The sequence below is a fragment of the Anastrepha ludens genome, chromosome 3 (assembly GCF_028408465.1).
Source record: "Anastrepha ludens isolate Willacy chromosome 3, idAnaLude1.1, whole genome shotgun sequence".
Lineage (NCBI taxonomy): Eukaryota > Metazoa > Arthropoda > Insecta > Diptera > Tephritidae > Anastrepha > Anastrepha ludens.
Genome location: NC_071499.1, coordinates 10352942 through 10364550, shown reverse-complemented (window position 1 = coordinate 10364550; position 11609 = coordinate 10352942). Strand labels below are relative to the sequence as shown.

The window sequence follows — 11609 nt, the reverse complement described above, 5'->3', positions numbered from 1 at the left end:
CAGACTCTAACAAAGAAATTTGTTTGTCTGTTGAACTGAAAATCACTTTCAAATACGTTTGCATGCCTATGAAATTTGATTTATTTATAATATTATTTATGCAATATATAAGCACAAATTATGTGGGCGAGATAAATGAAAAAATATTCAGAGAGTTTATTAAAATTTTCCCACGCTGCTTTCGCGCCTCTATGCATCAGTGGTAGGCAGATTTTTCTATGATGTGTAATAAGAAAACAAAAACATAAACAAAAACCAAAAAAAAAATACGAAATAAAAATTTAATATAAAAGAACCTCTAATAAAACAAATAAATAAAAACATACATTACGAACTGAACGAAAAAAATAAAATAAGAAAAAATGAATAGAAAAAAAGATATATACTTATCAAAAAATAAAACACATAAAAATTAAATATAATAATAAAATAAAAATATAAATAAATATTACATATAAAAAAATAAAAAGTAAAAATAAAAAAATAAAAAATACAGAAAAAAAATAAACAAAATAAAAAAGGGTGGGCAAAGTTCGTGGAAGCGAAGATACTTAGGTCAGCCGAGCTGACCCTTTTCTTTAATTCTCCTGAACAGAACCGTCACTATGATGATAGGGCGGTGTGTGAGGGTCAGCAGAGTAAAAGCGTCTTAAGGTCGAAATATAAACTGCCACATTCAAAATCTATTTGACAGAACGAAGTCTGTCGAGTCCGCTAGTAGCTAAATAAATTCACAACTTTGCAGAGAATAGAAATAGACAAAATTTACAAAAAACGGAGAAGGTTCGACCGGTGTAGGTAAACGCCGGACACAAACTGTGGCAACAACGCGCATTACTCCGAGCGTTTATCACCCGCACAAACGCAGCGATTCCAGGATCGCAACAACGGCACAAATTACCGCAAGGCAATACCAATAAATCCGAGCCAGGAAACGCCAAAAAGTAGGCACAAAAACAAAATGCCAAAAAAATTGGGTCAAAAAACGCCCCAAACAGTACCAAGGGAATATAACGCCAAAAAGTAGGCACCAAAAATATATTTCCTACAAGTTTGCACCAACAAATAAGCGCAAAGAAGTAGGTAGTGTTATTTCTCACTAGAAATTAGAAACCACAAGGAAAAACTTAGGAAAAATAGCCTAAAGTGTATCTAAGATATATATAAAGTATAGCTCTCTCTCTCCTTTTCCTCTACGTTATATTTTTTTTATCTCTCGCGGAACGAAAATGCCCAAAACGTTACATAGCCTTGAAATTTGACTCTTCATTCTCGCTAGTCCATCGTCGCCTAAGAAGTTTCACTTCAAAAATCAACAATCAACGTTGCCGTCTGAACCACGACTGATTGATTGGCGGAGTGTGAAACGAACGCGCAGAAATTGGCTGTCGAGTACCCGGTGACGTGACAACCGAAGTTGCCAACACAATTTTGTTTTTGCCATAGCTAATGACCAAACCTGGTAAATCTATCATCCTTCTGTTGACAGCAATTCCAGTTCACATTTATTACTTCCAGCTACTATACAAATCTGAAATTTTGCTTCCAGATGTTTTTTTGTTTTGTTCATCCAAAAATCCCCAAAATCATTTTGACTTCTTTGCTGCAAAATAACAACACATGTTGCAAGTGAATAAAAAATAAACAAATACAATTTGTTAAGTAAATAAAATACGGCAAAAGCTGCCATAGCTTTAAATAATACTAAGTTTATTTTAGATGATTTCTTCAGTTTTTAGAGGAGGCATATTTTTCCCCCAAGCGAAAATGCTTTCAGCCTCTAAACTAAAAATAAAACGTGTCGCCACAACAACATATTATCTCGATGCCCAGCATTGTTACTAATCAATTTTTTTTTGTTTTTACTTCAATACACATGCCACAGCGGGAACGCAAGCAATGTATTAAAAAAAAGGAGAATAAAAGTAAAAATGAAAAGATTGAAAAAAGCATTAAAAAAAGATGTGTGAAAATTGTATACGATGCCATTCAATGTTTCTTTGAAGAATTTGTTTTCGGGCGCGTGAAATTCCTTTCACTTTTCTGTTTTTAATCTCTTTTATTTAATTTCACCGCCTTTCTTACGTGAAAAATGCGAGCATCTGAATTCCTGCTGTGCTAATTGCTATTTAATTCGACAATTCTTGGCGCACTACAGTTCACCTCCCTCCCTGCCTCTCACCTTAACTATTAGGCGACCACCAGCGGTGAGCTACCCACTGACCTAACTAACGCCGCTGCTTCGAAGCACTTTGTAAGTTATGCGGAAATTCGACTAAATAGTTTCCATTGTTTCACTTAAGAGCTCGAAAAATATTTGCTTTGCAAATATCAAGTCGAATGGGTGCCCGGCTAAAATATTTATTTATGCAGTTAATTGAAATGTAATTACAAACATTTTTCATATACATAAGCCCACTTTTTTTTTTTAAGATTTTTTTTTTTTTTGTTTTTTGGTTTTTACTTGGAGTATACGAGCGCTTACCTTGGATCTGGTTTTCCTTCAGCTTCACACTCGATGATGAATGGTTTATCACTTTCCTTACTTTGTACTGCGACTTTGAAGAGCAGTTCATCTGTTGGCGGTTGTTTGATAATACGAGGCGGTGAGTTTACTGCAAGAGCGAAACAAGATTGATGAGTAAAATTGGAAGGCAATAAAAATTTCACATTTGTAGCAATAAATAAATTCAAATTTATTATAATGCACTCTAACATGAAGTCACTTTTCAGCTTAATTAATATTTATTACTAAATTACTAAAAATACACAATTCTTCCAGAAGCTGCCGCCTGCATTTGTAATGTGAAAAATAAATTCACACACACAGAGCGCTCAGAAAAATTCTCCGAAAAGCTTCGGCGCAAGCAATCAAAAAATGAAATGAAGTCCTAATCTGTAGACAAATTACAATAAAATTCTCCACCTGTGATCTGCAGTGATTTCCCAATACTACAAAAGCGGGTTGTAAATGCAAGGCACTCAATATAAAAATTTGAATAAAATCGTTAGTCAGACAGCAAAATAACTCATGAATGAGCCATTTCAAATTTATAGTAAAACTGCATGAGTGCACTTTGGCGTTGAACATAAAACATTGAACGTTGAACGATACCAAAAGCGAGCTGGTGAGTAAGGAGGAGAAAAACACATAAAATACAGAAATATAAATTCTTAAATATTTTGAAATAGAAAGTGTGCGTTAAATGCACAATACGTGACATGGGGGGCAGATACCCTGCAGGGAGAATTAACATAATCATCTGTGTTCCCAATAATAGCAGCGCGACATATTGCAAAGTTTTGACCTTTTCTTTTTAAAAAGTAGCTGCTACTACAATAAAAACTTTGTGACTCAACGTTTCAATTTAAAAAAACATTTACATATTTTTATCAAACTTTTTAGTCAGAATTTTGTGTCAGTTTAAGTTCGAAATTGGAGTGGAGTGGATTTTTTAGATAATTTTTTTTCATGCATTTTATTCCATATAAAGAATAAGGAAATTTGTCATATGCAGAAAATGCACGAAATCGCCTACAAAAAAAAACATTCTCAAAAAAAGTCGAGTTTTGAGCCACTTAAAACTTACTCTTAACCCCTTAAGTGGAAATGACGAGTGTCGTCAACCGCGACGACTCTATTCTTTGCGCTCGAGCGCTGGGAAAGGTATACTATAGTTACGTTGTATTCAAACTTTAGATGCGTTTTTCTCAAAACTATATTTTTCGCGTACACGATAGGTCAAAAAGTTATAGACCGATCTCCCTGAAATTTTGCACACATCTTTTTTATGATATTACTTTCTATGTGAATTTACAAGTTTTCGAAAACTTTTCAAAAAAAAATATTTTATCGAAGCAAAAATAGTAGGAAAATTCGCCCAAAAATTCATTTTTTTTAAGCATTTTATTCCGCGAATTTTTTCCCCCATTTTTGTTTAATTCATATAGAAATAGCCGCATTAATAAACAAAAAACTTTTGGATTTTTGTATTCAGGTACCTGACGCCGATGCTACAATTCCCGCCCATTGAGAAGCCCCGCTGCGACCTTCCTGGAAGAATTGAATGTACATCCGCCATTTTAAATGATTAAAATAAAATAAAAAATATATTATTTTAATGTATAAATAAACTGTATGCCAATTTTGAAAAAAAATTATTGACTTCTTCATTTTAAATAATTTTAATGAAAATCAGGGAAAATATGGCCGTTTACAGGTATCTGTCCCCTTAAATTCAAAAATTAAAAATAAAAAATTATTAAAACAAAAATTATAAAAAAATATTAATAAAAAAAAATTAAAATTTAAAAAATTTTACTCTCCGTTTAAGCCACATTTTTAAAAACCTTCGGTTTGTCACCCGGGTATAGCCTTTTTTTCGTTCTGTTCAAGGATCCTTTTTAAAAGGTTATGTCCGTAAATCGATAAAAAATAAAATTTTCCACGTCCAAAGTCGAAAAGTCTGGCACGGGTGCCCAACGGAGGGTTAAATAAGAAAATAATCAAAATTTGAATAATATGGAAGAAAATGTACAACACCTCAGCAAAAAAAAAATTCAAAAATCAACGCGAATTTGAGCCGATTTGTCCTGCATAATATTAATACCAAATTGAATGGGCTACAAATTTGCAAGCATGTAAAAAAAAATTTTAAAAACAATAAATAAAAAGAGGTTGTCTGTAAAGTCGGTTTACTGACGATAGTTTAACGTGACAACGTCATAAGAAAATATTTATGGAATGGTTGCAATTTTCAAAACAAAATTTTAATTTTATTTGTTTGATAGATATTTTGTATGGATATAGAGGAGGAGGTAAATGGAATTGCAATGGAATAGGTCAAGTTACATTTACACAAACGTGAAAAATTACGAAACATTTATAAAATTCATGAAAGATATGTTCAATTTCGATTGTGCATCAGACGTTAATAAATCAACAACACTAAGAGCCACCATCATCGATTTGCCTTTTTCAAGACACTTTACACTCGAAACAATCCCATTCATTTCCTATTGTACTTTTTCTATCATCGTCCTATTCTCAACAGAGAAATGGTTCATTACCATGCACTCAGGAAGAAGGCATATGCAAATACAAGTATGTAAATATATATACAAATGCGCATATACATACATATACATACATATATATGCTCACTCAAGTAGGACAGAGCCAGATGTCGAACGTTGCCGAACGCGGGGGCCGATTGAGCTCTTTGTCGTTCGTTCCGCGCTCTCGCTTGCAGTTCAAGCACATTAGCTTACATTTGCTTGCGTACGGAATAGATTCGTATATTTGATATGTCCATATGACTTGTATGCATCTTTACATATAGATTTGTTCTTTTTGAAAATTGCGCGAAATTGTATATGTATATGCATGTTTATATACATATATTAGTATACAACATATCTTATAAGGTATATGGTAAATATTACCATACATTTTTTCCTTCATATATAATAGTAATAATAACATTAAAACAACAGGTATTATTAACAAACTTGGTTTTATTTTAAATTCTTCAAGTGAATCAAATTAATAATAATCAATAAGAAGGCATATGCAAATATAAATACGTGAATTTATATATGTACATTTGCTTGCGTACGGAATAGATTCGTATATTTGATATGTCCATATGACTTGTATGCATCTTTACATATAGATTTGTTCTTTTTGAAAATTGCGCGAAATTGTATATGTATATGCATGTTTATATACATATATTAGTATACAACATATCTTATAAGGTATATGGTAAATATTACCATACATTTTTTCCTTCATATATAATAGTAATAATAACATTAAAACAACAGGTATTATTAACAAACTTGGTTTTATTTTAAATTCTTCAAGTGAATCAAATTAATAATAATCAATAAGAAGGCATATGCAAATATAAATACGTGAATTTATATATGTACATATACGCATATACATACATATATACGCTCACTTAAGTAGGAGAGAGCAAGATGTCGAACGTTGCCTTTCGTTTGCTTTGTTTGCTTTGTCGTTCGTTCCGCGCTTTCGCTTGCAGTTCATTCAATGCAATGAGCAAGGTAACGACGAATGAGCAAGGTAACGGCAATGAGCAAGGTAACGACATATGAGCAAGGTAACACTAATGAGCAAGGTAACGACATATGAGCAAGGTAACGACACATTTTTCGTGCGTGCAGCCTGTTAAATCAAATTATAAGACGTTATCACGTCAAAAATAGAACCAAATAGTAAAAAAATATTAAAAAAAAATAAAATAATATTAAAACAAAATAAAATAATATTAAAACAAAATAAAATAATATTAAAACAAAATAAAATAATATTAAAAAAAAAATAAAATAATATGTACATTACAACAAAAAAATTAAAATAAATGGTAAAACAAAACAAAAAAATAACTATTAAAAAAACATAACTATTAAAGCAAAACAATAAAAATAAATAAATATAAAAAAATAAATATTAAAAAAAATTTTATAAATAAAAAATATATATATTTACAAAAAATATAAATAAATATTGGAGGTTGAATTAGTTTTAAAGGTTTTTTTCGAAGATGTGGGGCTTTATTGTGAAAAAACGGTACAAAATATTTTATTTGAAGTATTGGCCATCGCTAGCTATAACTTTCGCCCATCTTTCGGGCAATTTCCGGATGCCGTTTCTCCAAAATTCTGGTCGCTGCTTGGCTATCCATGACTCAACCCATATTTTGGTAGCCTCGTACGAGGAGAACCGCGGGTCCGCCAAATCGAGACTCATATACCGGAACAAATGATAATCGAAGGGAGCTATGTCTGGACTATATGGCGGGTGGGGTAACACTTCCCAGCCAAGCGTTCCAAGGTATTTTTGACAGGTTGAGCAACATGCGGCCGAGCGTTGTCATGTTGCAAAATAACCTTGTCGTGCCTTTTTACCTTTCCGGCCGTTTTTCTTTCAATGCCCGGCTTAAACGCATCAATTGCAGTCGGTCACGATCCCCCGTGATTGTTTCGCCCGGTTGGAGCAGCTCAAAATATACGACGCCGACCTGATCCCACCAAATGCAGAGCATGATTTTCTTGCCGTGAATATTCTGCTTGGCCGTCGACGTTGATGCGTGGCCGGGCAAACCCCATGATTTTTTGCGTTTTGGGTTATCGTAGTGGATCCATTTTTCGTCGCCAGTCACCACCCGATGCAAAAAACCCTTCCGATTTTGTCGCTCGATCAGCAATTCGCACGTAAAAAATCGCCGTTCGACGTCGCGCAGCTTCAACTCGTACGGGACCCAATGTCCTTGCTTTTGGATCATTCCCATCGCTTTTAGACGCTTGCAAACGGTTGATTTATCAACGCCCAATGATTCAGCAAGCTCTTCTTGGGTTTGGCACGAGTCCTCGTTTACCAATTCCCCCAATTCCGCGTCCTCGAACTTTTTGGGCCGGCCAAGACGCTCCTTGTCTTCGGTGTGAAAATCACCACTTTTGAATCGTCGAAACCAGTACTCACATGTTGAAATCGACGGAGTATGGTCTGGGTAGGCCTCCTGCAGCAATTCACGGGCTTGGGCTGTATTTTTTTTTCAAATTGAAGCAGAAAAGCAAAGCTTCCCGCAAATTGCGTTTCGACGGCACGAAAGTTGACATACTCGGAGCACGAAAACACTGCGTTGTTTGTACTTCAGCGAAATGACAGATACTGATAAACAAAGCCTAGGGATGAGGAGCGCCATCTGTGTGTCACCTTTAAAACTAATTCAACCTCCCAATATTATTAAAAAAATATTTAAGAATATTATATATATAACAAAATAGTAAAAATTAAATAAATATTGAAAAAAAATTATTTTAACAATAAAAATTGAAGTAAATTGTAAAACAAACCAACAAAAGAAATAAATATTAAAAAAATAAATATTGAAAAAATAAATAAATAAAAATAAACATTAAAAATAAATAAAATAAATATTAAAACACAGCAATTAAAATAAATATTATTACAAAAACTATATAAAAAATAAAAACCAGAAAATAATCAAAACTGTGCATATGTATGTTGCGCTGTAAAGTTTGATAAAATAGAAACTTTGCGTTATATGGCTTTTGTTGCAAATTGATATTGTACACAAAAACAAAAAATATAGAGAATACAAAAAAAAAACTAAAACGAAAATATTTTTTTCTTATTAAAAAACAGTATAGCCTCTGCTAAGCCCAATCGAAGAAGTTTCGTCACTCCAAATCGAGGTGTTCCAATTGTTGGGTTCATTTGATCTTCTAAAGGAGTAGGCCAATAATTCTCTGTGAATACCAATTACAAGGTCTCCCAAGTTACAGATCCTTTTTTGCCATTGCTATGGTTTAGCAACTGTAATAGTGCGATGACATTTCTTTAGACAGGAAGAGAGGAGGAAAATCTTCAATTTGCGAAAATTAGTTCGAATACAAGAGTGATTTTCGACAACCCTTTAAAAATAATTAAAATCCACCACGAAAATTGTGTATCTATGAAACTAGATTTAGAAAAATTGTATAGAATTTTCCTCGTTTTAATCGCCGATTGGAGCTCGGAAAAAAAAAATGTTAATCGAAAAATTTAAATTGCCTGGCTCGTACTCGAGACACAAAAAAACTAGTGCACGGTCGTTTCGGCAATTTAATAGAATATATCGGTGCTGTAAGGAAAAGCATTAAAGATAAGCAGTTGTCTCTCAAATCAACGGATGTATACAACAAAATGGTGCGTCTTACCACACAGCCAACGGAACAATCAATTTATTGCAAACGACAGTCCAGAGGAAAATAATATGACGATATTCTGCGGCAATTAGGCCGACAACGCATTTGGACTATTTTCTGAGGAGCCGTCTGATGGGTATGAGTGAATACATAAACTAGAACCAATTAAAATTTTGAAAGATAAAATTTGACGCAAAATTGCCGAGTAGAGTCTCATGTACATCTACATATCATTCACCATTTATGACTTGTAGACCCTCAAATTAATTCCGATACATATTTCAGTGTAAACTTGAAGGTTCAGCTTACCAGAAACTGTAATTTCACATTATATTGATAACGGGAAATATTATAAGCGTTTAGAATACAAATTAAGACCAATTTTCCTGATCTGCTCCCTTCGACCTTTTTGAAAGATGTATTGAAACAAAGTAAAAGTCTACGTTCACCAGAAAAAACAAGCCACTAATATTTGCATATTTTGCAAAATTTGCACCCAAAATTTGATTTCCCTACAGGGTGTACACGGCAGGCGACTCCACTGGGCCCTCCACTGCTCACACAACAGGTGTCTAAAAATATCAGCGCGCGTTTACGTTGCTGCGTTGCGGCTTTGTGTAAGGTGTGAATACGCCAGCTCGCCGACAGATATACGCTTTGCCTGTCTGCCTTCGAAATAGAACTTGCACATTCAATACAAACGCTAGGCAGACAGACACGTCAGCTTAAAATGCGGCCATTGCTCACATTGAAATATGTAGACGTACCCGCAATACCGCAATAGTAAACATCTATTTTAAAATATTGGCAAGAAAGTGTGGCATTAAATGAATTTGAACTGTGTGTCCATAATTATTTACTCAAGAAAAGTAGGCCAACTAACTAAGTCATGTGGCAGAGTTCAAGCTTTTTAATTAGAGAAAGAAGTTTTTCTCGCCGCCGAAACAGTGTGCTTGCATATTAATATGTACATTCCTTATGGCTGCACCTTCAAAACCGTCCATGCATTCTTATAATAAGTTATAGTAATTTCCCTTTCGTATGAGGTTTTATTTCTCGCGTTCATCTTAAAATGTTTGGCACACTGAAGAGTTTCCACTCTTTTTCAAAAAATTTAAATCCACTGGCTCAGACCGAAACGCAAGAAAACTAATGCACGTTCGTCTTGGCAATTTAATGGAATATATCGATGCTGTAAGGAAGAGTATTAAAGGATTGTTTATGTCTGCGACCGCTCTTGGTTGGTTGAAGTGGTGATTCACAATGAGTCCTCGCTGCCAAAAATTTGCACGGGTTATTCTTTCACGACTATATCCAGTCTGTGCGGTTGAGAAACCTCATAAAATTTTTATCGTCTATGCCGGCCAGCTCTTCGAGGTTTTCAAAAAGCAAGGTCTTCCTCAAAGAGGAAGTGGAAGATATTTTATTTTTTTCCGGCTGATTACAATGCCGTGAGTCTAATAGAGAAATCTGCCATTATTAGCTTACAAACTTTCCCTCTTGCCAATACTTCTGCCTGGAGCGGCCTAGACTGCAGTAGAAAAACAAAACAGCAGAGGAGCTTCTAAAAATGGGAGTCAAAAACTGAGAACAGATACCACATGAACGTCAGAAATGATCAAAGATTTTCTTGCAAGCTAACACTCACAAGGAGCTTGCCGCCAAAAGATTTGAAAGACTGTAGAAAGTTTAGGAACACAAGTCTAAGCAGAACGGATGAAAAACTTGACCACCTTTTTCTGTTTTCTGGAAAGGAGTCAGCATCACGATTGGTATTGCCGTGAGGAGCTTAACTTTCGCGTATTATTTGACTGTAGCGTTCACCACTGATGGTAGCGTGGATGCCCTATTTAGTTTGGAAATGCTAAATTATCCTTGACTGAGCTGAGAACTCCTTCGTGTGAAGGAAACTGTAAATTACATACAGTAGACGCCACGATGAATTCCATGAATATAAGATCCATACCAAAATTTGGAAATTTCGTAAGCAAGATTAAAGGGCATCAAAGGATATTTGAATTATTGCACGGGGCGTCATAATAAATTTTAAGGTTGCAGTATTTTCTTCTTCTTGATTGCCGCGATAATCGCTTACGCGATTTTGGCCGAGTTTAACAAAGCACGTCAGTCGTTTCTTTTTCGTGCTAACCGGCGCCAGTTGAACACACCAAGTGAAGCCGAGTCCTTCGCCACCTGATCTTGCCAATGCAGGGGAGACCTTTCTCTTCCTCTGTTACTACCAGCTGGTACCGCATCGAATACTTTCAGAGCCGGTACGTTTGTATGCATGAGGACGACATGATCCAGCCAACGAAACCGCTGGATCTTTATTCGCTGTAAGATGTCTACGTTGTCGTAAAGCTCATATGGCTCATTGTTGAATCGCTTGCGATACTCGCCTTCGCTAACGTGCAAAGGTCCAAAAATCTACCGCAGAATCCTTCTCTCGCTCCACACTCCAAGGGACACATCATCGCTTCTCGTCATCGTACAAGCTCCTGCCTCATTCGATAGGACAGACGTGATGGGAGCCTTATAAAGTGTAAGTTTGGTTTTGTAGACACCCGAGCAAAATCTCTTTGCATGGATAGAAATGTCAAAGGTTCAAAGGTGAAAGGTATTCCCATGTCTAAAGAAACACCCATTATTGACGGTGCTCTAAACTTTGCATAACAAAGATGGGTATGCCAATATTTCCATTTACTAAATTAAATTAATTACCTGTGTGGACAAACCAACTGCGACCAAATTGTGGCTGCTATGGAAAGCTAACAAGCAAATTGAGAGGTTCACAAAACCATAAACTAATTAGATATCTCATGACACCATAATGAGGGTAAAAGTAAGCAGATTTCCTCTGGACATTC

At 34.9% G+C, this 11609-nt stretch overlaps 1 protein-coding gene across 2 annotated transcripts in view; it reads right to left on the bottom strand.

Moving 5' to 3' along the window:
* Positions 1 to 236: 236 nt before the first annotated feature.
* LOC128857009 (neuroglian-like) overlaps positions 237 to 11609 on the bottom strand; it is a 90637-nt gene continuing 79264 nt past the window's right edge. Inside the window, exon 3 of one of the 2 annotated variants that reach the window (XM_054092519.1) lies at positions 237 to 2615. In XM_054092519.1, the coding sequence (XP_053948494.1) occupies positions 2482 to 2615 (134 nt within the window). In that variant the 3' untranslated portion in view covers positions 237 to 2481. The remainder of the gene's footprint in view (positions 2616 to 11609) is intronic. The other variant, XR_008453890.1, reaches the window with a different exon arrangement.